We start from the raw sequence: 27529 nt of genomic DNA on the forward strand, positions 1-27529 counted from the left end.
CTAAAATTGTCAACTGCATTTTAAAATTATGTTTTTGCAGAGCAACCGTCTATTTTTAGCACTTTCGACAAAGACAGCCACTTTTGTTTAGCATCTTCATTTTTACGTACTTTAAATAAATTACTCCAGAATTTAGAAGAAACTTTAAGATTCTGCAACTATGCACATGATATCAGTATCACCTGGAAGGAATTTGAATTTCTCTATCAGATGATACCATTTGTTTTATGCTGAATACACAGTAAATTAATCCAAAGCTTCACAGAGAGAAAAATACCTTTAACTTAAGCAGGTCTTCTCCTGTCAGCGAGTCTGCGGCTGCAGATTTGTACTCCCATTAAGCTGCAACATCCTTTAAATGCAGATTTAACTTGCGACACCAAAGTGAGGTTCTGGGAATTTCTGATGATTTATGCATATCCAGAATATACTTTTAAAAACATGCTGGACTTAACGTCAGGCTAACGGTGCTTTATTTACATCAAAATGTACAGAATTTCAAAAATCAACACAGTTTTTGGTTCAAATGCAGAAGAGATTCTTAAATGAGACTAACATTGTCTGGAATGCAAAGAAATTGGAAATCGGTAGAAATAAATCAAATCCTTGTTGTTGTCTTAAGAGAATAATCTTATTTATTTTATATTAAGAATTAAATGGGGTTTAAAAAACAACTGAATGGAAAATAAAACGTCAATGCGCTTAAATTCAGAAGAAGCCAATATCTACAGTCTTCCTCATCTCCGCTGCACGGTTCAGCCAATCAGGGCCAAGGAAAATAAATGGTGCTCCTGGATTGGTTGCTTTTCAATGACCAGCACGTCAAGTAGCATTACAACTATATTTGCTAATCTGCATTTTCTTTTGAATATTTTAGAAGCGCTTTACGTAAAAATCCACAAATAGACTAATATTACGCTCATAAATATACAAATCCGCGATTACCAACACATTAACAGATGACTAACCACTCCATTTCTTTTATTGTTCTTTATTTTAATCCTCCGATCCCTGAAATATCAGACAAATAGAAATCATTTCAAATTCTACTTCCCTTATAGTGTGAAATGCATCTAAAATGATGTATGTTTTAAGGGTTAAAACAAGTGCAATTTCACTAAAATCCATAAATCAAAAATGTTTTGGTTACAACATTTTACAAGTTTTAATGCTAATTAAACAACATGTGAATTTTGCTTTCACCACATCATGGAAATCAAAGATTTGGGATCATTTAAAGATTTCTTAAAATTCTCCAACATTAAATTATTTGTTTTCACAAATATTTTATTTTAAAAAAAGAAAAACAAACCTAGTAGGAATACAAATTGCCCATTTCATGTTAATTAGAGGGTAATTATATGATTTTCCAGGTTTCATAGGGAGATCCTCAAGACCTTACAATAACAGAAATGTGTAGATTATATCCAGTATTTATGATCATTTATTCAACCCACGCTGGCTCAGTGACACGTTAAATTAAAGGCAACCCTGACAGCTTTAACAGTTGGCTAAAAGACAGCAGTTCCCCCTAAAATCTGGACCTGACAGACGGTTGGACATCATCAAAACAAGCCTAAAGGTGAGATAATTAGCCTGTTGACTTGGGCTGAACAGCGGAAACCTGCTTTATGGCGCTGCTTTAGCGGCTGTTCGGCCTCGCCGAACCCGGTTCGGTGTCAGAGAGGAGGACTGGGACCAGTCAGAGGGCTCTCTGATGCTCTGGAGCCAACACTGAGCTAGCCGTTAGCCTGCTAGCTTGTTGTAAGGAAAATGCACTAGACGGAGAGCCCAGCTCAAGCTAACAACCGTTGGCTTTTTATTCTGCGAACCGGAACCGGGTTCGGGCAAGTCCAGCACCCGCAGCCCGGGTTCCGATTTACAAAATATCGAGGTGGAAATATTTTAGAAAGGCCCCAGTTAGGTTTCGAGCCGAATGGGGGCAAGGAGAGGCCAGGGCCAGGCCGAGTTAGCACGGCTAGCTTAGCCTGCTGGCTAACAGCCGTGCTAACCCGTTGCGTTTGCAGATGAAGAGAGAGACGCTTTTCAGGCTCTGTAACGCTCCTGTCTGCGGCAAAGCAGGCCGAAAACCGACCCTTCTTACCCGGACACCCCGGCTAGTGCATCCCTCCGCTGAAAGAGTGACAGAAAGGAGCGAGGAGGCGCTTCAGATGAGGAGAAAAATAAGAATAAGAAGCCTACCCATTAGTTCTCTGCTGCTGCTGCTGCTCCTACACTGGAATACTGGAGATGATGGAGAGCCGCGCTGCGCATGCGCCGGCACGGGCTGCCAGCAGATGGGAGAGAGGTGATGCACGTTTTACTCCGGAGCGCTGAATGGCATGCATGAGATGTGCGGGGTGAAAGCTGCAAAGTTAGGGATAAAACAGCTGGAGGAGTGGCTGGGATGAGTCACAGACATGAAACCCGTAAAAATACACAATCCACAGCGTGTCATTGCACTCAGAAATACCAAAATATCGGCATAGCTCAAAATTAACAGAGAAAACAATAGCAACTTTTGCAAGACAAAAGCAAAAAAGTACAGATATCATGTATGAATATGAGAAGTTACACAAATCACCACTTTCAAAATGGAGAAATGAAAATTTTAGAACATGAACATGCAAATTAAAGATCAATTTAGAGCATTTAAAATACAAAGGCAAAATTACTATTTTATTTTTTAAGACAGATTATTTCAAATAATAACTGAGCCTTTCATAATCATTGATATTTGACAACAAAATTCAAAAATACAAAAACATTTCATTAAATGAGACATTTTGGAAACATTATTAAATATAAAAGCAAAGAAGATGCAAAGATGTTACACAAAACAATACTATTTGGCAAACACTTGCCTTTAAGCGGCCATCACAGAATTAAAGTATAAAAAATGATGGGAAAACAACTAAATCTTTTGAAAAATGAGAAAAAACACTAAAGCAAAACTTGTAAATCATTATTTTAAGATAATAATGATGCAAAAAATAATTTAAACATTAATAAAGCGTGAAGGTTTGACAACTCAATCCAAATTTAATAATTAAAAACAAATACAAAATGTAAAACCTGAGAAAAAATAGCAAAGGAATCAAAATTTAGACATACTAACAAAAAATATTTTCAGAAAGACACGCACAATCAGAAAACACAAGTCAGAAAATGTTTGATTTTAGAAAAAGAAAAAAATTTGGACAAACAGTTGCATTCTATAGGACCTCTAATCTGACAAAATAATAATAATAATAATAATAATAATAATAATAATAATAATAATAATAATAAACAAATCAACATGCATTTATTTAAACAGAATAAAAAGAGAAAATAACAAAATTACCCTAAAAAATCCCACAGAATGAGTCATTAATTATTTGATTTATTTCACAAAATGCTTTTATTATCCTGAGTTTCAGTGTTGCTCATTATCTGCAGCTAAATTGTAAATAAGAGTCCAGTATAAATGCGCAAATCTAAAAAACTGACACTGCACCCAAAACAGACACTCAAACAGGATCAATAAAACCCATGAAAGCTTGAAAATGAGGCCTTCGGCTGTGAAGAGGCTGCAGCTCTGAAGGTCAAACCTGAGGAAACCATAAACGAGTTCGGCCACGGTTTTAAAAAAGCTCTTCATGTGTTTATATAAGGGCAAACAGGAAGCTAAGTATGTCAGCAGAACGTCGTATTTTACCATAATGTGACAGAATAAACAGGCGCTCAGTGAAGCAGGCGATTTCTGAGATACCTGCTAGTTTATTCTGCTTATTTCATCCATCAACTTAAAGCCACAGCATAACCAGAGCTTTATCTTTACTGAGGACGAGTGAAAATCTGAACCAGTTTGATCAAAGTGAGAGGAATCTCAGATTCTTACATTTTAATAAAAACAATAACTTATAAATATAATGTGAATATTTTTATAAGATTGTCAACAATAAAGAAAACATATTTTCCATGTTCTGCATAGATTCAATAGACACACTTAATAGTTAAGAGTGATAAGGTCATTTTAATAACAATGATGTTATAATATTCTTTTTTTTTACATCCCCAAAATTTCATACTATTAGAAAAATAAAATAAAAATAACTGTCACCTTTTATTACACTGTTTAATATAACTTTTATTTTTTAATTTAGCTGTAAATTATAATGGTTAGCAATACATATTTTTTCATGTTTCATCCTTTATTTCTTAGTGCTTTACAAAATACATAAAAATATTAAAATGAGAAATTTTATTACAAAGACACAAAACATTGACTATTAAATAAAAAATACAAACCCTGAAAAAAACTGTTTAAGGAAATAAATATAGGAATCAATTCAGTAATGTAATTTGGACACAACGAACATGACCCCAGAAAATAACAATAAATGTTTTGAATGAGCAATGACACATAAATAATGACAGCGACTTTTTAATAAATTTTAAAGCTGTGAAATATAAATATAATATATTCAAATGTTGATTTTTAAAGGAAAAAACCGGACTATAAAAGTAAACAAAAACGCCTGCGTTATAATTTTCTTTGCCCCTAGAGGGCGACATTTAGACATCTCTGTGTTTAAACTTTAACTCTAGCGCTGATGTTATTGTTGTATTATTACTATTTTTATTTTTGAAAAATAATTGTATTTAGTTGTGAGTTTATGTTAAATGTGTTTGTTGTATCTTTTTTGTTGTTGTTGTTGTTATTTTATTTCGTTTAACTACTTTGTGCCACTTTCCGGCCGGCTGCCTGTCTCAGCCAATCAGAAGTGAGCTACAATCATAAGCAGGAAGTGGTAATCAGTGACAGCGCTCCATTCCCGCGAATACAGAGAAGCATTTTCACCATAACACGTCCAGGTAGGAAACTTCTCTTGTCCAGCTACTGTCTGTGCAGATTCTTATACTAATTAATTCTCTATTAAATATATAATTAAAGGTTCTTTATCTCAGAATTTCTCAGCTCCGGGCTGATTAATTAGTGGGGGGGAGGAAGTGGAATGAACGTTACACCAAACTCTTGTTTTCAATTGAGCTGTTTTAGAAATCTTATCGTTTCTGTCAGTTTTTTAAGTGGCTTCAGGTAATGGTTGGAAAATATTCTTTAAAAGTGATGCTCTCTTTACAATTCGGCTAACAAACCACCCTGCTAGGCCTTCTGTAGAGTATACTAAAGACGTAATCGATAATAAAACAAGTAATAACTACTGGCGGATCTTTTTTAAGGGATTTATTCAATGCCGACTTTTTGCTTTCAATTTATCAACATAAATACATGTTTTTTTTATTTAAAGTGTAGAATGCGCATTAGTTAAAATATTAAACCTTATTCTTTACAGGTTTTTCCCATCATCATGAGTAAAAGAAAAGCTAAAGATGCTCATCTACCTATTGGAGAATGCATCAGTCAGGTTTGAAATGAAGAACTTTTCCCCTTATTTTGTTTATGTTGATTACGTTATAAATTTGTATTTATGTGCGTTTTATTTTCAGGTTCATCAGATTTTAAGGAAGAGATTTTGCCATCAGCAGCTTCCTGTTAAACCAGAGGGAGTGGAGGCTCAACACAAGTAGGTGAATTTATCCCTGGTTTTGGAATAAGGTCACCCAGGTTAGCTCACAAAAGTGTCCTAGTAAAACAAAATGTACAGTATAGAAATGGAATAATGTTGAATGTTTACCTGCAGACACCTGGCGGAGCTGCTGAAGCGAACGGCGGTCCACGGGGAGAGCAACTCTGTGCTAATCGTCGGCCCTAGAGGAGCGGGGAAAACCATGGTGAGCCTCCATCGGGTTAGCGTTGGAAAATTGTCGTATCCCGAGGCGTGACGTCTGTTTCTGTGTCTGCAGCTGCTGAAGAGCGTCCTGAGGGAACTGTCACAGGAAACAGAGGTGCAGAAAAACCTCCTGCAGGTTCACCTCAACGGTAAGCTCCACCTGCTTCACGATACGATCTCGAACAGGAGCGGTTCTCATGCATCCTTTCATCCGTTTTCAGGCCTCCTGCAGACGGACGACAGAATAGCTCTGAAAGAAATAACAAGGCAGCTCCAGCTGGAAAACGTTGTTGGCGATAAAGTGTTTGTGAGTAACGGCAGGCTTTAGTAGGAGGTTCTGCAAGAAAACTGCTTCAAAACCAGATTTCTGTCCGACTTCAGGGAAGTTTTGCGGAGAACTTGACTTTCCTGCTGGATGCGTTGAAGAAAGGCGATCGCAGCAGCAGCCGTCCGGTGCTGTTCGTCCTGGACGAGTTCGACCTGTTCGCCCAGCACAAGAACCAGACTTTGCTCTACAACCTGTTTGATGTTTCCCAGTCTGCCCAGGCGCCTGTCGCGGTAGTCGGCCTCACCTGCAGGCTGGTGGGTCATGCATTCATGCATTACTGAGGTTAAAGGTCAAACTTTACCTAGCACTTTTGACTAGATATAATTTCTAAGGCACATTTTTGTAAATGATTAAAACAGGATGCATTGCCACAGAAAATGGTGCTGGGCCAATTGGTGGCGCTGTAACGGCACAAAAAAACCACCAGATTTCCACACAATTCAATTTCTTCTCATTTTATTCACTTATTTTGAAATGCCTAGAATATGACAAATGTGACGAAGCCTGTCACAATAACAAATGTTTTTATACAATAAATTGTCCCAGAAATGATTGTGATGCACAATAATATTGTCATTTTCAGATCATTTTCATAATGGCAAACTTTAATTTTGTACAGAATATGCCACGCTGCAGCTGGAAGACATTTTAAATATTCTAAATAAAAATAAAACAATAAATCAAACGGAAATATAAAATCTCACGCAACCAAAACCATAAATAAAATGGATTATGACGTCTCTCTGGGTTCTTTCTCCCAGGATGTGTTGGAGTTGTTGGAGAAGCGGGTGAAGTCTCGGTTTTCCCACCGTCAGATGCACCTGCTGAGCAAGCTGACGTTCCCTCAGTACCTGGAGCGGATCCGAGATCAGCTCAGCCTGCCGGACGACTTCCCGGATGGAAAGTTCGCTCAGGAGTGGAACGCCGGCGTGACGGTGAGTCAGTAAGTCCTGAAACGGAAACAGGATTTCTTGATCTTAGCTTCTTCTCCTGCAGACTCTCTGTGAAGACAAATCAGCTGAAGAGGTTCTGCAGAGATATTTCAACTCCAGTACGGACTTCCGCTCCCTGCACACGCTGCTGGTGAGATAAATAAAGCAGCACATTACTGTAAAAAATACTGTAAAAATCTTCCAAGTGTGGATACAACCATGAAATGTTTGTATTTGTCGTCTTGTTGGTTAGTGTTAGCTTCTGCTAAAATTCCGGTGTTAACTTCCACTATTTTTTCAAAATCTTTTTAGTGGTTTATCGATAGTTTTTACTAATCTTTTAACCTGTCTAGTGGTTTAGAGTTAGCTTCCACTGATTTTTGTTACTGGCAATAAGTACTGCAGATATTGGTGCAAACATATATTCTACATTTTGAAAAATATGAGCCACAAAAAAGAAACACAAGATCAAGAAAATACAAATGATGTCTATGGTTGAAAGTATATAGGCTATGATTTCACACCAAAAATATTCATCTACAACGACATAGTAGGTAGAAAAATTTACATTTCTGCTAGAAAATCAGGAATTTTTAGGTTAAAAGATTTTCTAGAGAAAACTTCTGGAAAATTTCCAAAAGGTAAATATTTTGGATTTTATGAGCTCAGAAAATGTGCACGTATTTTTTCTAGATTTTTTTTTCTCACAAATTTTAAACTTTTGGAGCTCAGAAATGTCTGAGTTTTTTTTTTTTTTTTGAGGCGGATTTTTTTTTTTTTCTATCTACGATGATTCTAATGCACAATTGTATTGTAAATTCAAAAAACTATTAGTAAATATTATTTCTGTAAATCCAGTTAATGATTTTGCACTAAAAGTCTCCATCATGGATAAATATTGGATAATTTAGAGCAAAAATCAAATTTCCTCGATGACCATGGCCACCATTTAAATTTTTTCAATGGATAGCATTTTCTCAAAAACCCAGCTCTAGGTTTTATCCACATGTGAAAGATTTTTCAGAATTATTCAATGTCCTGCTGCTCCAAAAGAAGGAAACTTATTCCTTTCAGATGTTGTGTTTGAGTCGAGTCTCGGTGGCCAGGCCGTCCATCACGCCGGCGGATCTCCTGGACGCCAGTCGCTTCTGTCTCGCTGACGCCAACGCAAACATGCTCCACGGTAAAACAGTTCACCTGAGTCCCGTCCCGAGTCTCACACCTGAATTAAACCCGAGACTTTCTTCTTCTCTGGTAGGTTTATCGATCTTGGAGCTGTGCCTGATTATTGCCATGAAGCACCTCAACGACGTCTATGAAGGAGAGCCGTTCAATCTGCAGATGGTTCACAACGGTAGGCCTGGAGACGTGAATGCAAAGATGAAGAAAGTCACTATAAGTTCAGTTTTCTGCAGAATAATTCAGCTTCAAGTTTCACACCAACATGAGCATAAACGGGGAAAAAACACTGTAACTGTTTAAATATTCAGTGCTGTGAAAATGTAGGAACTCTTATGGTGACACAAAGTAGGAAAAATATGAGATAAAAGATCTGAAAAAGCAACACATCATTCCCTGAATCGCTAACAGATGAGAAACAAACTCATTGACAAATCAATCTGGGTTGCTAAGTCGTCTCTAATGCTTTAGGACTTAAGAAAATCACAGTGAAAACCATTATGGAAACATGGGAAGCCTTTATAATATTTTACACTTAATGAAAACATGACATTTTAAAATTAGAATATATATATATATATATAACTATTTTTAAAAACAGAAATGTGAGCTTAATGAAAAATGTGTTTCTAGAGGGAGGAGACGTCACTTGGGGCTGATCAACCAATCAGATTTAGAGTTTGAGTAACGTCACTTATGTCACTTTAGACTCCAAATAACAAATCTAATTATATTTTTTGTTTATACATTTAGACAAGATAGACTAAACATGTCAACAGTTGATCATTGTAGATAAAATATTCATTCTGCGAAATAAAAACACGAATTCCTGATTTCTGGAGACCAGAACCTAAAGCTCAGGCAAACACATTTTGAAGTGACCTTGAGAAAAGCAGTTAATAACTTGCACTCTATGCATTTAGAGTTTAAGAAGTTCCTGCAGAGGAAGTCCAACTCCATGTATAACTTTGAGCAGCCAGTCATAATGAAGGTATGTTTCCATCTGATTTACCAACCAAGCTTCCCAGGTAGACCTCGTTGTCATAGTTACGTCTCCCCCCCACCGCAGGCCTTCGAGCATCTGCAGCAGCTGGAGCTGATCCAACCTGCCGACGGCGCCTCGGATAAAACCCAGAGGGAGTTTCAGCTGATGAGGCTGATGCTGGACCACAGTCAGATCATGGAGGCGATGCAGAAGTACCCTCAGTGTCCCACGGATGTCAAGCAGTGGGCCACGTCGGCGTTCGCCTAGACTCTAGACGTTTGTTAAAATAAACCCAACATTTAGTTTCAAATATTCACAATAAATTATTAAAGAAAATAAATGCTACTTTCATCGTATCTGTTTTTTTTTTTTTACTGAATTTAGGATCTGAATTTGGCTTTGAAGGTCCTCTCTGCTGCCACTTGAAGCGTTTATGTGCAAATACATTTACTGCAACAGTTTAGAACAAATCTGCAATGGCCTCCAAATAATAACCTGTGTGATCAACTTAATTACAAATAGATCTGAAGCAATGCCAATATTTTTCCATGTGATTATGTTGTCAAATATTTATTACATGAAAAAACTGCTTAAATATTTAAAACTTTAGCTGTTTATTGTAATACAAAAGGTCCAAAAATCGCAGGCTATTTATACCAAGGAAAACGTCAGCAAGAAAGTTCTGTGGAGGGAAGATCTCTGGTCCGATGAGTTTTCTACATTTCTAACTTGGTGGATAAGCTTGACAAATATGGTGGTGGCAAACTCATGCAGTGATTAATGGAAGTATTTTGAAATGTTTCAGTGTGAGATTATGCAGCAGCAATAAAAAAAAAAAAAAATTAAGGATTTTCATACAAAAAAGCACCCAAAATAACTCCTTTGAAAAGATGACAGGGTTTTGTCTGAATTATAGGTTTAAAATCTGTCAAAACATGCAGGAAAAATCAACTATTCCTGAAAAAGTAAATTTCAGTGATAATTCCTCCTGAAACGATACTGCAGTTTTCAAACAAATCAATCTGAGACACAATAAAGACGAGAGTGAGCGTTCACAATCTAAAAACACATTTATTTACATCACGTGGATCACTTCAGCTGATAAAAACCATGTTAACGTCGGCGGAGAGCCACAGCGCTGATCGGGGATCAGTCGTCTTCTCTCTGATGTTTCCAGGGTTTCTACGCTGCTCTAATACTTTTCTCTGCTTCTTCTTAACAATCCAGATAGCTTTCTATCTTCACATTATTTTTGCAACATGAAATTTACAGTCACAGTAAAAAAAAAAAAAAAAAAAAAACTAAACAAAAATCAATTTGCTCATTGGTTTGAGCTTCAGAAACCCTCCGTCGCCATCATTAGAGACAGTTCCAGCAGATCTCAGATCAGCGCTGCCACTTCAGAGTCTGGAGAAATGTGGGGTGAAAAACAGCCGTAGTGTTTGTGTTTCTCTAGTCACCGAGGTTCAATGTTTCCTCTAAAGTCCTTACCAACAGTTGGGGGAGAAACAGGAGATCAATGCGGGATGAAGCAGGGCTCCTACACAGCACAAGTTTACCAATTAAGCATAAAAAGTTAAGGTGGTATGATTGAGATAAATAAGAATTTATTTTATTATGTTGATATGGAGTCCTTTATTACCATTCCTTTTATCATCTTAAAGTAAATATTTGAAAAAATGAGCTTGTTTTTATTCCATCATCTCAACACATTAATCAAATTTTCTTAATGGTTTCTCTTTTTTGAGATAACAGGAGCTTACATGAATTACTATAGCTCTTACTAAAACCGGTATTGTTGAATTATTTTGAGATATTCAGACTGACAGCTTCATTATTTCAGATTTTTTTCCTCATCTTAAAAGATGAAACGATCAGAAATCAAACCCTTTTTTGTCTTGTAACTGTTCAGTTCCGTTTTATTATCCCATTTTTAAAACTTAAGCTAAAATGTTTAATTTTCTTATGTCCCGACAAAAAGACGTGAAGATTGGTGCTTAATTATCTCATTGTGTCGAGAAGACAATGAATTAATCTACTAATTTCAACCCTACCATCATGACAGAAATACCATAAAATAGGATAAAAATGCTTTTTCCACACCAAGTTGTGTTTTACTGTGTAGGATCCCTGGAAATACTCGTGGTAGATGATTGTAATTTCACATTAGGAAGTATTGCAATGGCTCTTTGAGAACAAAAGTTATGGTAACTAAACAGCCGCCCTGAGGAACGCCTCAGGCTTAATGTTGATTATTTCCTTTTAATTCAAGTGCTTCACAAACATGAGCTATTTTTAAAGAATTTTTTCTCTGTTTTTTTTTTTTTACCATAGTAACGGGCAACTTTCACACATAAAGTGAATGTAGAGGAAACACTGAAGTTCAACACGCACTTAGAAAGATTCAGCTCAGAGTATATAGTCAAGAACGGGTAATTATGTCTGTACAGATCCTAGACTGCCTAAAATAGTGGGGCAACAAGACACAAATGTTTCACGGGAAGTTTATACGCACAGCAATGTGAGGTGCTGGGCTGGAGAAGGTCACTGTGGAAAACTGTAAAAGCCTGCATGCTCAGAAACCCATTCATACACCTTCATGTGGCAGATTTAACCAAACCTGAGGGGAGACGACGGTTGTTTGGCAAAATGGCAAACAAGTTTTGCTTTTGTTGAGTGTTGGTGAACATAAACTGGATATAATTTAATAAACTGAGTTGTTTGGTGCATAAATGAATACCCAAACGTGTTGCTTTTACCATTTTCTACAGGACAGGGCACAATCACACGACACCAGCCGAATGCTAGGCCCTCTACAGTTACACAGGGCCGGGCTCAATCCATCAAAGTACACACTTTATATATATATTTATATTTATATATATATATTTATATAGAATCCAGGAGTCTGTAGAACATTCATTTTCGGTCGTTTGTCCATAGACTGAATAGAAAGAAGCATGTTACAGTTTATATCTACTGTCTTTTTGAATTAATGAAAATATTTCCTGAATTAGAACCCACCCACAACCTCGTAATAACGACAACGACGACGACAAACAACCGCAAAACGTGCCAACTCCGCGTGACTTTATCGAGAGTCGCACCTGAGCTCTGATCCCCAAAACCTCAGGCCAGAAAAAAAAAAAAATCAAAAAATAAATACGACATATCAATATGCAAGGTCACGGATTTAAAAAAAAAAACAAAACTAAAATGCTACAAGGTATTTGTGTGTGTGTATTGAAAGCCACTCCTGCAGCAGATCCTACAGAGGTGTAGGGTAAAGTTTGCGGCACTGGTTGCATATAAACTCGCTAGAACTTAGAAAAGCATAGTACTGAATCCCTGAATGGTGTTTATCGGCTGGGGTCGGTTTCCTGATCGCAGTTGAAGCTGATACGTTTTTACAGCGGCTAAATATCCTAATGGGCTCAAACATTGCTTGAGTTTTTGCATTTGAAGACACAATTTTCTGGGATTTTCTGAGTTAAGTGAGTGAAAGTGAGGAAACTTCTTTCCAACTTCAACTTGCTCCAATGGAAGCTTTTAATTGTCGTTTTGATTTCTTCCTGATTTTGGTTCGTTTGCCACTCTTCTACCCCAAAATTAATCCCTGCGAGTGAGGTAGTGCTTATTGAAGGGCTGCTGGAGGTTTCTTTTTCTCGTCCCTGACCTTTGAGGAGAGCTGCGTTTGAAACGGCAGCGGCAGCAGAAAGGAAGCAACAGACGCTGTTCTCGTGCTACAGAGTGGAAATAAAATGATGGCTTCGACTTCCTTCAGGTTTGCTGTGTTGTTGTTGTTGTTGCAAGAAAACCGTGCGCAGATTTATCTCAAGCTCCAAGTTTCTGTATTTTAACTGAATTTAAAGTGGAAGTTTGCATAAACTCATAAGGATAATTGTCGTTAATTTTGGGCTTTTGAGCTTAAGGATCTTAGTAAGGATGTAAATTCATCTGTATTCAAGGAAAAATTGCTCAGATGTGGCGTCAAAAACCCAAACTTTGGATTTCAGATAAAAAGAAACAGATTTAAATGTTCACTAAGTGTAAAGCACAGTGGAGTGCTGTCATGCTGAGGGTCAAACACAAAGATATAGGAATCGAGAGAGATAAGAGAATATAATCTCTAAGAATTAATACGTTTTTCCCCAACCAATACCTAGTTTTGGATCTAGAATAATTTAAACAATAAATATAACTACTTTATTTGTTAAAGTTTTGATGCTTAATTAATTGTTGCATAAATTTTTTTTGACCCTCAGGTTCTTTCAGATTTTGACACTGATGTCCAATTTGTGGCCCACAGGCCATTTGTTGCCCTTGAAATGATTTTGTTCGGCCCCCAGCTGGCAGCAATTTGGCCAAGAATATAAAAATATATATTTTTCTTTCATTAAGGCAACAATCCAAAGCCCATGTTTTGGATCTTTAGTTATATTAAGAGTTCACAAAATACCTACATTTTACCAACTGTTATCTATTTAATTAATGTTATAGTTTAAATTTTAGTGTGTTTAGATATTTTTGAATAAATAATTAACCCTTTTAGTCTGTATGTGTAATTTCATGACACTTTGCAGTTTCTGAAAAGATGTTGCGCTTTACAGCCGATATCGAGTTATTACGGTAATTTCACCCCTCATTTAATAGACGGTAAATTGGTAAAATAACTATTGAAAGTTCCAGTTGTTATGGATAAATGGGCAAATATATTTACACACACAACATTTAAAGAATTAGTTCAATTAAAATAAGCAAAAATATCCAGGTGGAGATTTGAAACTTAAGACTCAGAGGGTTAAAAGCCCAAAGTTAGTGACATTTATACCTGTGTTATGTGGAAACCTGATGGCTATAACTGCATTTAGTGATGTGTTTGGGTTTTTCCTTCTCCTCTGGAAGAAGTTTCCTCATGTTTCACTCTGTTTTCGTCAAACTGCGTCCCGTGAAACCGCCCCGAAGCTTGAGGAGACTGCAGGTATGCCGGCACCAGTGTTCAACGTCCCTCAAAAACGTCTTGTACATCCGTTTGGCCTGACATCGACGAGAGTAACTAATACAGACAGGTAAGAAATGGCACCAGGATGGAGGAGGAGGAAGTGGGGGGAGGGGCTCCACCGGCTGCGTCTACAAGGTTCGCAGAAGTCGACGGGTCTGAAGCGAAAAGCGGAGTTTTGAATGGGAGAAACTAAATCGAGTAGCAAAGATTCCTGAGGTGTATCAAAGAGAGAAACCGAACAACCGGATCAGAAGCAAGCTGGCGAATACTGAGCGGCTTGTTTGAAAGAAGAATAAAAACAACAAAAATATCCAGTTCTCAACTCTACTTATTGATCTAGCAACAAGTTGAAACCAAAGGGAGCAGGAAGGGTGAAACTGTGAGCATCTGAACTGAGGTATAGCTGGCTGAAGGAGGCGCATGGTTTGGAAATGGACCCCCCTCCCCGTGAAGATGATTACCAGGTGGTCTGGCTCCGTGATTCACTATGTACAGCAGCATTACACTATAAACATTCAGAAGCCGTTGCTTTGTTGGCAGAACGATCGTCGTTTCAGAAGAAGAACAGCTTCTTGTTTTTTTTTTTCTTCTTCTTCTAGTTTTTAACACTAAAATGCGCTGAGAGTCAGTGAGGTTTCTCCGAGTTCGTCTCGCGTGTGGATAGAAAAACAATACATGATCAAACCAGGGGGGTTTATAGTCGCTTTTGTTTTGTTTTGTTTTTTTCCCTTCAAGCGTCATCGTCCCGCTCGGTGGAAGGAGAAAAAAGAAGCAGAAAATCCTCAGGCACACGTATCAAAATGAGGTGGATCTCGACTCGATGCAGTGAGGAACCGAAGAAGAAGACAAACGTAAAAAAAAAAAAAAGAGAGAGAGGGGGAGGACAGGAAGTCGACCAACCAGGGTCGGACGTTCACTCCCCCTCTGGGTCGACTAGCCGATCATAAGCTGGACTCCTTGGGCGGGAGGTCAACGTTCGTCACCATGGTGACCACAGTGACGATCTCCTCGGGGCCGATGACGGGGGCCTGGCGCTGCATCTGGCTGATGCGCTCCTCCACGCAGCCGGCGGACAGGCGCGCCTCGGCCTCGTGGTCCCAGCAGTCCTCGATGGTTTCACACAGCATGGACAGGCCCTGGGGGGCGGCAGGGGTTAAAGGTCACAGCTACACCTCCAGGGTTCATAATATAACAGATATTCACCTTCCTAAAATAAAGTCATTTTCCCCCTAAATCCTGTTTTGGCAAAAAATGACTTTGGCCATTATTTTAGGAAGTTGACAATATAATATAACATAATATAAGTTATCCTTGTTGTACCTTTTGATACTACACATTTCCTTCCACTAAACTTTCTAGGTACTTACATTTTTCACAGAATTTAATTCTAATATAACACAATATAACATATATGACATAATGTAACTATAATGGAACATTGTAACATATAACAAAATATAACAAACCATAAAACATAATATATAATCATCTAATCCCAGACTTCCTTCCACTAAACTTACTGGGAATTAAAATTTTCCACTGAATGAATTTTCTTTTATTTAATATAATGTAACATATTTTATATAATGTAACATAATAAAATAAAACAATTTAATGTAACATTTTAACATATGATATAATGTAAGATGACTTAATAACATAGCATAAAATTCCTCAAAGCTGATTTTATCCCACATTTCTTCCTTCCACTAAACTTTTTATACGCTTACTTTTTTAATTGAATTTATGTTGTTTTTTAACATGGATAATTACTAAAATGAGAATAAAATGACCAATGAATGACTGAAGGCGTCGGGAGCTCACCGTGTGTTTCTGCCAGCAGTCCCGCAGGCAGGGTCGCAGCTTCTTGTGGACGACCACTTCCTGCATGTCCTCCAGAGACGGGTGCTGGCCCACCTCCTCCTCGAACGGCAGCATGTACTCATCCACAGGGCCTGCAGACACAAACAAGTCAAGCCCAGCTCCTCTGCTGGAAGCGGAAAAGGCGGCTGCGTCGCCCTCACCGTCTGCGGCGGTACACCGAGACGCCAGCTCCCACAGGACCAGGCCGAAGGCGTACATGTCGATGCGCAGGAAGGAGTCGCGCTGGAAGTTGATGGCGCCCTCCAGGACTTCAGGAGCCATGTAGCGGCGGGTTCCAACCTGCAGGAGAGAAGAGAATGATCAGAGGAGTAAAGATTTAGCAGGAGAGGTGAAACCTCAGGAGGAGTTCACGTCACCTGTCCGTGTGTGTCTCCTGCTGATTTTCCAGCCTCAAACTTCAGAGCCAGGCCAAAGTCAGCGATGCAGGCAGTCAGGTTGTTCTTCAGCAGAACATTCTTACTCTTAATATCCCTTAAAAGGAAAAAACAAAACAAAATGACTTCAGGTTTCAGCAACGTGGCAGTGTGTGGAAGGAGTAATATAATAGCAACAGAAGAATAATGTAAGAAGACATTCTCAAAGATCAATAAACTTTAAACTATAATAAACATTTAACACCGGATCTGAAAAAGATTTTAAATATCCATAATAAATGACTTATGAAGTCTCTGGAAGCACCACATTGAACACTTTTATCATCCAGTTTTTGATAGAGAGATGATAAATCATTCGAATGTAAATTACTGAGCTTATTTTAACTGATTTATTTCTTGCTACCTGTGAGCGATGGACGGCTTGTGTCCGTCTTTGTGTCCCGGGATGTCTTCGTGCAGGTAGGCCAGGCCACGGGCCGCCGACTGGGCAATGTGGCACAGCTCGTTCCAGGACACGACGTTGGCCTTCAGGTAGTCGGTCAGGGAGCCCTGCACACGCACAGAGAGGTTCAGGTCACTAAATCACCTCGGCTCAGGAGACAGAGGTCAGTTTCAGCTAGAAAATAGCCTGGAATCAGCTTCTGCCTTGCAGTGTTTGATAAAAATAAATATATGTATATTTTTTCTGCAATTATAATCTTTTTAGATGCATTTTCTTTAACTGTTGTTATAAATTACAACAAACTCAATATGTTTTTCAATAGGTTTCGGCTTCTTACTACGACTTGAACTGGATGTAAAAGTTCTGTTTTTTTATTAGTTTTCTCATTTATTTAATTTTTTCGTTTGACATTTTACATGTTTGAAATAAAGATTTCACTTCAGCTCAAACATCAAAATCGGAAAGATTAAAATAAAAAAAAAAAACTAATGTAATATAATAAATACATGTAATAAAGTTGGGGGGGGAAAACTCAAAACAAATGTAGATTAAACTGAGTAAAAAGTGTCTCCATGACCTTTAAGGGAAAACAATGCACATTAAATAAAAAATACAATATAAAACAAGCAAATCACAAAAGAAAATTATTTGTAAAAAAATTTAACATGGTACCATTATTTATACTGCCATCTAAATTTAGATTTTATTATCTAGTCAAATACTAGATAAATGCAATCTGCTCTGATGACACTGCATTGATTTATTGAGAAGGAAAATATTCATCAATGCTGTTTACCAATAAATGAATGCAGATCAGAATGGGGAATAAATGTGAGATTTTTTTTTAGGTTTAGATAAAACAAACAAAATCTGTGGCTTTATAGGAGCAAAAATACAAGAAGAAATAATTTATTTTCATTAAAGACTGGTGTAGTTATAAGTAGTGACCACTAGAGGGCAGATGGCTCCTACAAATGAACTGATTAACTCAGCTTTAGTAAAAAAAAAAAATCACCTGGACTTTATGTTCTTCCTTCTGACATGTTTGACTTTTTGCCCCTGAAATTACCAGTCAGTCATTTTCTCTTTGAATCCCGTCTTCAATATCCACGTTGTGATTACATGAGAAGACTGAAACTCGGGGAGTTTTGCAGGAAATTTAAAGCAAGCCTCTGCATGCAGACTTCACCACACAAAGCTACTCGGATGCATCGAATATCAAGGCATAAATCAAGCGTGAAGACGTAGCTAAACTGTGCAACCACTGCTTCAGAGAAAAGCCTCTAAAGAAATTCTTCAACTTTGCTGGAGCTCTGCCACCACATCGAGAATAAATTGGACATTTTTCAGCCATTTTGATGCAAAAAAGCCTCCGTAGAGCCAGCAGATCCCCTTTAGAAGATGCGGGAAGAACAGAGTCGATTACTAACCTTTAACCATAACTTTCTCCAGCTGAACAGAAACAAAACTGAAGAGGAATTATCTAGAGTCAACGCACAGATTGAATTATTTCAGCTGGAAACTCAAGATCAGGCCTGAAATTTGTCCTGAACCTTCATAATCACATAAAGACAGTTACAATCACCTGAAGACAGTTACTATCACCTGAAGAACATTTACAGGAGGATCTAGAGAAACTCATCCATGTGTTTATCTTGAGTCGCATTGATTGCTGCTGCTGGCGTTCTGACTAAAACCAGGAAGACAGAGAACATCACCCAAAGTCTGAGAGAATAGACTTTAAAATACTATTGTTAGTTTATAAACCACTCAACGACTTAAAGATCTGCTGCTTAAAGGTCTGCTCTGCACCCCAAGAACCAAACATTGAGAAGCAGCATTCAGCTTCTATGCTCCGCAAATCTAGAACAAACACCGAGTTCCTTTAAATCTAGACTAAAATCCACCTGTTCAGAGCTGCTTCTGAATCATTATAAATAAAATGTTACTGGTTTACTGCGTGGTGTCTTTTATGACTTTGTATTTGTGAGATGTGCTGTACAAATAAACTTGATGGATTGATTGCGGAACCTTGTCGTGGTAGGTGGTGATGAGCCACAGCTCCAGGTCCAGGTTGTTGTTCCTCTTCTCCACGCCGATGAACTGCAGCACGTTGTCGTGCTTCATGCCGCACACGCTGTAGATCTCGTACTCGTTCTGCCAGGAGAGTTTGTCCTGCACCCGAAGAAGAAGAGTCAGCCGTTAGCTTCACCGCTCTGCTGCTAACCCAGCGCAGGTCCAGGTGAGGAGGACTTACCTGGATGGGGAAGATCTTCACCGCCACGTATTCGTTGAGCAGCTGGGCCTTCCAGACGCAGCCGAAGCGCCCCCTGGCTTTCAGCTCGATGAGCTGCAGCGGCTTCTGGCCCAGGATCGGGGAGGGAGGCGAAGGTCCTGGATCCTGTGGAGAAGCAGAAGGAAGAGAGAAGGTGACGACATGCCTTCTGGTGGTTTTACCCAGAGGTTTTATTGCTTTATTTCATGTTTCTGCTGTTCGGACTTGTGGGAGTTCGGCCCGGATTTCAGGAAAGTTTTTTTTGGCTGAGGGGAGGCTGCAGACCCAGCAGGGTTTGGATCCATTTATTTCAAATTAAGTCAAACCCCAGAGGGCGGCCTGAGCTTGAATCTGAGATAGGAAACCTGCCAGCTGGAAGCCGAGGAGCCGGAGACAAAAACACAGAGAAAAGCTTAGAAATCCACTGATTACTCTTTACTTTGTGTCTTTTTGTTTTTTGGTTTGTCCAAAAACTGTAAATCAAGAGCTTTACAGATGCAGAGGCTCCTGCGGTCCTCTACTTTAGGTTTAGTTATTCAGATAATATTCTGCAATGCATTACCTTAAAAACTATTGGTAAAAAATCTACATTTAATCTCACTAATCTATACTAAAAAAATCTGTAGTCGTTTCGTTTTGGAAAATCTCCATATTTAATCTTGACAAAACGAGATCTTGGATTGCTTTGTTGCAACAACGACCTGAATCTAAGCAAATCATGATGAGAAAACAAGACCTCCAGTTTGTTTTGTTGTGATATTTTTTTTTTTCACACATGTTTTCACACAAAATAACAAGGTGGTTCAAAAATGACTCCACTTTTTCTTTAAGGAAAAGAGTATTAGTGTTGTGTTTACGCTTTTCCACACTTGCATTTTAAAATAATCCTTGTGATCTGGAAGCATCTCGCATGTTTTTCAGGATTTAGATGTTTTAACGAAGCTGTGATGTTTTTCCAGCCCTACATACAATCAGTCCTCGATGTAGTTTTCCAGACCTCCGCCTGACCTCCACTGTTCCAGCTGACTGCCATTTAATTACATTACAAACAGAGGAAACGGCTGCACGAAAACACTTCATTATCTACAGCAGCCAACTTCTGCTACATGTGCGTCACAAACTTTAATTTCTCAGCACTACGGTGCCAAAGAAGGTCCCAGTTATGCTTCAAACGTCATTCTTTCAAGCACAAATGATTTCAAACACATTCTCATCACCGAGGGACAACTGTTGGGTTTCTTCCTGGTAAAACGAGAAATAATTTAGCTGTGTGAAAATCATAAAAGTCTCATTTTAGCTTCTTGAGGTTAGACAACACATTATTGGTTGTTAAAACTTAGGTTATTGCTTTTTCTATCACTAAATGTTACAATATTTATGTTAAAGAAACCAATACTGATGTTTGAGAAAGTAATTTCAAGTTAAGTTTGACTTTATATAATAAAGTCCAGTGTCTAATAATCACAGAATGACATTCAGCTCAGCTGTGATAGCTCTGTCATAATTGGTTAAAATTACGTTAGAGTGCTCATGACTGCTATTGTGGATATTTGGAATAAAGCAGGAAGCAGTGGGCTTTAATTATACGCTACAAGAGCGTGGGAAAAGAATGAAATGTGAAAGTCAACCCTTCCTAAGCTATCCTGGATATCTAGTTTCAAAAACAACATATAAAAACAATTCTGACTCATCAAGTTATATCAATAACACCTAGAAGAGCTGTTGCTGATTTCTAAACTCCAGGAAAGTGTGTTTGATTTTATGTCAGCAGGTTTGCAATAAGGACTTTCAGATTTTAAACACCTGAAAATCACACGTTTAAAAGTCTTGAACTCTAAAAGGTTTCCTGGAAGGATACTAAAATGCCAGTTTTTGATGTTTAACAAAAGATAGGAGGAAGCCAGATGTGCAGAGATGGTCACAAGTCATTTTCTACAAGACAAAAATCAAACCTGTGAGGACAAAATCAGTTGAGTTGAGTCAATCTCTGACTACTAGTTAGGTTAAAGCTGTACATTTCACTATCTGCAATAACTCTTTATCTAAATGAGCTACAGCGACATTTCATAATTTCCCTTTGGGATGGAAAAAGTATTTTTGATTATTAGAAATCATGTTGCTACAAGTTTCATTTTAGAAACTAAAAACCTACTCCAGATATCTAAAAACTCCCACCATATATAAACATGTAACTAATAAAAATTATAGCAGCACTCAAGAGGATCACCATTAAAACAATAGGTGTGGTTTGATTATGTAGAGCAAGTTCAAAGTTTGAGGCTGTAATAAATGTACAAAGTGTTGACGTTTTTTTTCCCCACTGCACTGTAAAGCGTTCGCAGTAATAAGATTAAGATCAGAGATATTATGTAAAGTTATGAGGCAGTATAACGCATACCACAGTCTGTTAGAGTTTGCATGTCGCTACAAATATAAGAAAAAACACACAAGAGCCTCTGTGTCTGAGTGCGGCGGGTCACGCTTCCTGCATGCGTCCCGTGTTCATGCTAATGCCGTTCAAACAAAAAACCAAAGCAGGGGCAGCCGAGCGCTCCCGATCCAAAGTAGGTTAAACACAGCTGGTGATCGGGATTAGGCTGATCACTTTCACATGTGACTTCACAGAGGACGGCGGCGGCAGACGCCGGAGCACAGGCGAGAAAAGCGTGAGGAGCAGAGAAGTGGGGGGTGCGGGGGGGCTAGAAAGAAGCATGCAGCGCCGGAGTCACATTTCCGAAGGCATAAAAGGTGGAGGAGAAAGACGAGCACATGACTGACGGCCTTTGATGCAACCAGATATGCTGCTGTGAAATCTCAGCCTCTGAAAGAAAGAAAAAGGCTGCCGGCCTGCGAGGATGTTCATGTTTTCACTTGAACCGCAGCAACTTTCAAGTCCCTGAGGCCTCGGCAGGATCTGCTCAGAGTGATGCATCGGGGGAGTGTGTTTTCTTAACCTCATAAAACAGGATTCAGACTCCAGCCAAGTCCTGGGCTGTCAGAGGAATAAAAGGAGGATTTCAGGCAACACGTACGACCTCGGATTAATTCACCAAACCTCGGCAGCCAAACTGCACATGCAGTAAAAGAAGGAGCTCAGAGTTTATACGGCATGTCCCGACAGGATCCCTGAAGCAAGCTGAGTGGCATCCATGCGGGAGTTTTTATTGGTTTGATTTTTATCAGGCGGAAATTTTACAGTTGGTCATGAACTTTGGCCTTTGAATAAAGTACGGCAGAGTGGCTTTTGACTCCGTCTCTGTGACAGCAGGGAGAAAAGAACAAACATACGAAGAGACAACACCTCCCCTGTTTCTTTTCTGTGTATTTTTAAAGGAAAATCACAGCAGAGGGGGAGGGAGCGCTCTGCCTTGCAGAGCGTGAGGGTGAAGGGAGGATCTGAATGTTTATTTAAGCTAGCAGAGAGCTGTAAGGCAGACCTGCTGTCTGCATGGCACTTTCACACCAAACACAGGCCAAATCAGGGCCAAAACGACCCTCCATGCGGCGCAGGCTGGCTCTCACAGCAGCCTCCATCTCCACAGACAGGCTTTATCTATCAAAATAAGGACTCAAGTGTTGCTCCGACAGGGAGGTGTGTGGAGTTTTCCTGTCTGAGCCGGCCTGACGTCATGGTTTCATCCAGATGGGATTTGCCGTGACGACAGGTCGTCACCAGAAAGACTCATCAAAACTGAAAGCCGCGTCACGGTTTAGTGGGTGATCCACCAGATGTGGTTCATGGCTTTATTTTTCTTAAAAAGCGAACAAAATATGTGCAGCAAAGCATTTTCACATGTAATTGCTTTTTTTTTTTTTAAACGAAGAAATCTCGCTTCCTCTTTTAAGTGGAATAAATATGATGCGTAACATAAAACACCGCCTAACTTCTGTTGAAATCCGAACTTCCATTCACAAAATAAAACATTTTGATCATCTTTTGTCAAATAAATTAACTCCTGATGAAGCTACAGACGTATCCAAACCAGCCTGGGTTTACATAAATAAGTAAAACAGTGATTAACTAGATTTTTGGAAAACTGACTTCAGTTTTATGAGTGACACGCTGCAGCATGAAGAACCACTTTTATAGGATCTGTCTTACAACATGAAGTAGGCTTACTGATCTCAAACGCCAGCGCATCACCTCCAATTTACAGATGATAACATCATCAAAGTGTTACAGAGGACTTTCAGACTCCAGAAAACATCAGTTAAATGTTATCCACCAATAGAGAAAACATGGAACAGTGGAGAATCCTCCAATGAGTGATTTCTGACTCTAAAGAGTAAAGCATGATGGCGGCGGTGTGGTGATGGCTCAAGAAACAGAACAGCGGCTTAAGACTTTAAATATATATATATATGCTGAGGCGTGATTTTAAAGATGGTGAACTAATCAGATTTTGAAAGCAATTATGCAGAAGAAAATTCAAACTTATGTGAATAAATTAAATCCTGAGTGAAAGGTCGGAGTTTGTGTGTCTACGCTGAGCCAAACCTTTGAGTCACAAACGCCGTCTGGTTTGGATCACATTTCTTCAAGCCGTCCCTTTTAGGCCTCTCCAGACTTTGGGTTCATTTGGACTTCTTTCAGGAGAATGAGTTTGAAATATTTTGATTTCATATTTTGTAGGTTTAGAAATCCAGGAGGACGTTAATAAGAGGCGAAAGGAACAAGAACGATCTGCCTGTTAATGAAAATGGGTTGAGGTTTTGGACTCTCCTGGTGCCACTTTTAAAAATACCTTTTGTTTTAGCCTAATAATCCAAGAACTGAGGAATGCAAGTGAAGCTCAAGAGTTTCTGGAGCTGCTTGAGTTTCCAGAAGCACAGTGAGGATTATAATAATTCATCAACCAGTAAAAACGCCACCAAGAGAGATTCCTTCTAATCGAGAGGAACCAATGAGATGTGAGAAACAGTAATGACCCATGAAGGTGCTACAACTGCATCATTAATCCTGGTAGTGAATTCCTGTGGAGTCGATCTGCTTCTGGAAACCGCCTAGCGGACCTCAGGCCCGGCCCGGCCCGATCAGTTGTCCGATCGCAGGGCGCCAAGGCCGCGGAAAGGCGCGGATTACACGCAGTCAGCAGCCCACAGGAAGCAGGAGAACAGAAACTGCTGCTTCACACCGTTCTTCCCAACCGTTAACCGGCTCCTATGGCCGAGTCGGGTTACAGGCCCCCGTCTGTCACATGAAAACGACTCCTTTTGGCCCTGCGTGAATAGTCCACTTTGGGTTTTGATGCAAAAATAAACTGGAACGTGAAGCCTGAGTTTTCACACACGTTTGGTCCAGGCTGATAATCAGCCAGAGCTGATTCCTCTGACGTCTGCAGACAAATTCACACACAAATATCTGCACAGGGTTCACTTTTCAAACAGTAAAACTCAAGTATTTTCTTGGACGTGGAGCTAAAAACAACACAAGTTAACTAGAAAAAATTGTTTCAATTCACTGTTAAATTATTACTGTTATTAGTAATGTCTTGTGGTTGTATTTTACATTCTGCAGCAGGGATATGCTAAACTAAAACTGTTTTGAAATGTTTCTCTAACATAGACCTGATTGGTCCAGAACAAAACATTTCAATAACTTTGTTTGACATATAAAATATAAGACGATCAATAAGTCATTAAGCAACTTGGAATAATAAATATTAATATTTAACAAATCATGTAAAAGTAAATGACCTTCATGCCCAAAGTAAACGATTAAACACAATAAAGTTACTTTTTTTTTTATAATGTTTTTGCTAAGTTTTCTAGCATTTAGCAAATTTTATGACTAAAAACAATAAAAGCTTAATTTGATTTAACTTCAGACGAGTTAAAATTATGTGTTATTAAATCTAATGTTTTACTCAAACATTAGATTGCACCTTATTACACAATTTTGCATTTTGAATTAAAAAAGCACTTTCAAGGACTTTCCTAACTATGAAAGCAAGGTTTTCAAGGATTTCAAGAACCTGTACCTGCAAAAACCTTTCCTATTCTTATGCTGAGGTCTGAGATGTCCATTCTACTGAAGAAGAAGCTGCACATCCTTAAAAGTGGGTCACATGACAAACATCAACACCACAAGTGAACATTTGTAGAATAAAAAGAAAGAAAAAAAACCCAGAGGGGCTGCATTCAAAGCCGTTTTGGCGACTTTCCTGCATGCACAGAAGCAAACAAAAGACATTCATTCATGCAATTAATCCAGGCGAGGGGGAGAAAAACAAAAAGTGTTGTGAGCCAGAGTAAGCAAGGCGGTGCTGGACAAGGCAAACACAACGGTGGTGCAGGACTGAGGTGGAGAGGTCTCGACCTCTACCCAAACGAACGTCAGTGAAACTGCTCTTACCTCCACCATAATATGAAAGGCGTGCTTGTTGGAGAAGAAGCATAAGAAAGCAAAGAGGAGAGATTACTGCTGCGTTCTGTCTGTTAGTGGATGGAGCAGAGGCAGGTTGAAACGCAGGCCAGTCGTCGCATCAGAGATCCAAACGTCTGATTTGTGGATGGAGGCGACACATGGATAAGGTCAGGTGTCGCACGTTAGCAGCAGATTTAGCAACGGAAAATTAGCGTCGATGACGGGTGGAAACCCAGCGAGGATGAATGTGTCACAGATGACATAAACTCTTAAACATGCACACACCAGATACTGAGAGGCAAGAAACTGGAAAAACTACCAGTGACTTTTGGACCTAAACACATTTTGTCACGTTATGGATAAAAGGTTTATCAGCTGTACAACTTGATCAGTGTATAAAACACATTTTCTGTAAAGGCCTCAAGATTCAAACTATTACTGGACATTTGATCACACCATGCCTGTTGTGAGATACGGTGATGGCAGCATCATGCTATGGGGAAACACATCAAACTGATGGGAAGATGGACGGCGCTAAATAAAGAATAACCTTGCTGCAAAAGGACAAAATACGACCAAGTATGTTTGGTCTAGTTTTTATTGCAAATATTAACTTAAAACATGGGGAAAATGTCGTTTTATTAGTGAAATAATCTGCCAATGGAACAAGTAGATGACATTTTATCATCCGTAAACCTAAATTGCTACCTTCAACAATGACAAAAACATGCAGTGATTTGTATTTGGATGCATGTTTGAGCTTATAAATTTAATTTTAGTTGTAACTCCTGAGAACTTTTAGTGTTTTTCACACATTAAGAACAAACCAGTAGAAACTTAAAGCTGAGGTTTTGGTGAAACCTTTTCATTCTAAATAATTTACAATGGCCCTCCAGCATTAACAGGCTGCCAACAGATAGCTTAATCCACCAATAACGTCTTATTTTATAGGTCAAACATCAAATATACCTTAAGACGCATTAATCCACACAGTAGAAAACACATATAACAATATATATATGGTTCAAATGTAGATTCATGGAGGCTAAATGCCAAATAATGTCACATTTTTTAAATTACAGACTACTTTGTGTTGGTCTATCACACAAAATATCAACAAAATGAACTAAAGTCACTTGATACAAAGTGACAGAATGTGAGAAAGTTCAAAGGGCACTTAAAGAAATGGAATATGAACAGATTTACATCTTAAAACCAAAATAAAAGTCAAGACAATACAACTCATTTGCTGCCAGACTGTCAACATTATCCCTCAGCTAAACGACTCAGGCTGGATTCCTGGAGATTTATAGGTCTGGGTGGGAATAAAGAACCTCCCCAACGTAAATAAATACATTAAGTAATAGACTTCTGTCCGAAGACTGGCTCAGAAATAAATTAGAGGAACAATGGAGTCAAACCACAGCTCTGACACCTAAAATCTCTTAAATAAGGATTGGTTGAGGACGGCTTCACACAGCCAAGTAGTTTTAGAATCGAGATTTTAGTCTGGAATGATTCCTAAGACCAGGAGAAACTAAAGTGAGAGTTGTGTTTGAGTGCTAAAGGTCTGAGCATTCAGACACAATCGACTCCAGTTTGTCTCCACTTGGCACCGAGGCGTGAGTAATGAAGGTTTGGTGGCAAAAATGCGCTTTCAAGCTGGAGCAAAATCATGACGACACCACAGGTTCAAGCAGTTCTCATCTTTCTTCCTCTGTGTTTCATCCTGGATGTGATCTTGTTGCGGCCTGCAGAGTCTATAAATTAAATGTGTGCTGAAGAAAAGCCAACATGCCTCGTCTTCCTGTTTTTTTTTTGTTTTTTTTTCGCAATGTGATAAAGATAAATCAGCCTTCATCTTATTAAGTCCACCTCCAGCCTGGCCCCATGTAAGTTTCACAGATATATGAGGAGATGCAGAAGCAGCTCAGTTTTCTTTCTCCACAGCCAAACAGAAAGAAAGTGAACAATCGCATTAAAA

At 38.8% G+C, this 27529-nt stretch overlaps 3 protein-coding genes across 8 annotated transcripts in view; 1 reads left to right on the plus strand and 2 right to left on the minus strand.

Moving 5' to 3' along the window:
• mbd5 (methyl-CpG binding domain protein 5) overlaps nucleotides 1-2342 on the minus strand; it is a 26494-nt gene extending 24152 nt beyond the window's left edge. For 2 of the 3 annotated variants that reach the window (XM_008397578.3, XM_008397560.3), the window contains exon 1: nucleotides 2203-2342. The gene's annotated coding sequence lies outside the window, so the exon portion shown is untranslated. Of the gene's footprint in view, nucleotides 1-2104 lie in introns of all 3 variants that reach the window. The other variant, XM_008397569.3, reaches the window with a different exon arrangement.
• Nucleotides 1379-9546, plus strand: orc4 (origin recognition complex, subunit 4). 3 transcript variants are annotated; one of them, XM_008397597.3, is made up of 14 exons: nucleotides 1379-1582; nucleotides 4760-4860; nucleotides 5340-5411; nucleotides 5494-5570; nucleotides 5688-5778; nucleotides 5851-5926; nucleotides 5999-6084; nucleotides 6159-6359; nucleotides 6867-7040; nucleotides 7102-7188; nucleotides 8112-8220; nucleotides 8296-8391; nucleotides 9140-9207; nucleotides 9286-9546. In XM_008397597.3, the coding sequence occupies exons 3-14, from the start codon at nucleotides 5355-5357 to the stop codon at nucleotides 9466-9468; spliced, it is 1305 nt and encodes a 434-aa protein (XP_008395819.1). In that variant the 5' UTR covers nucleotides 1379-1582; nucleotides 4760-4860; nucleotides 5340-5354; the 3' UTR covers nucleotides 9469-9546. The 3 variants fall into 3 exon arrangements, with proteins under 3 accessions (XP_008395819.1, XP_008395811.1, XP_008395828.1); XM_008397589.3 differs by lacking the exon at nucleotides 1379-1582 and adding an exon at nucleotides 2218-2308; XM_008397606.3 differs by lacking the exons at nucleotides 1379-1582; nucleotides 4760-4860; nucleotides 5340-5411 and having other exon boundaries at nucleotides 5494-5574.
• A 706-nt stretch (nucleotides 9547-10252) lies between these two features.
• Nucleotides 10253-27529, minus strand: part of acvr2ab (activin A receptor type 2Ab) — a 41945-nt gene continuing 24668 nt past the window's right edge. The window contains exons 5-12 of one of the 2 annotated variants that reach the window (XM_008397537.3): nucleotides 25534-25557; nucleotides 19161-19304; nucleotides 18935-19078; nucleotides 16865-17010; nucleotides 16444-16558; nucleotides 16228-16366; nucleotides 16028-16158; nucleotides 10253-15339 (exon numbers count right to left, since the gene is read on the minus strand). In XM_008397537.3, coding sequence (XP_008395759.1) covers nucleotides 15145-15339; nucleotides 16028-16158; nucleotides 16228-16366; nucleotides 16444-16558; nucleotides 16865-17010; nucleotides 18935-19078; nucleotides 19161-19304; nucleotides 25534-25557 — 1038 coding nt within the window. In that variant the 3' untranslated portion in view covers nucleotides 10253-15144. The remainder of the gene's footprint in view (nucleotides 15340-16027; nucleotides 16159-16227; nucleotides 16367-16443; nucleotides 16559-16864; nucleotides 17011-18934; nucleotides 19079-19160; nucleotides 19305-25533; nucleotides 25558-27529) is intronic. The other variant, XM_008397546.3, reaches the window with a different exon arrangement.

Source organism: Poecilia reticulata, chromosome 2, assembly GCF_904066995.2.
Source record: "Poecilia reticulata chromosome 2, P_reticulata-male-v2, whole genome shotgun sequence".
NCBI classification, from domain to species: Eukaryota; Metazoa; Chordata; class Actinopteri; order Cyprinodontiformes; family Poeciliidae; genus Poecilia; species Poecilia reticulata.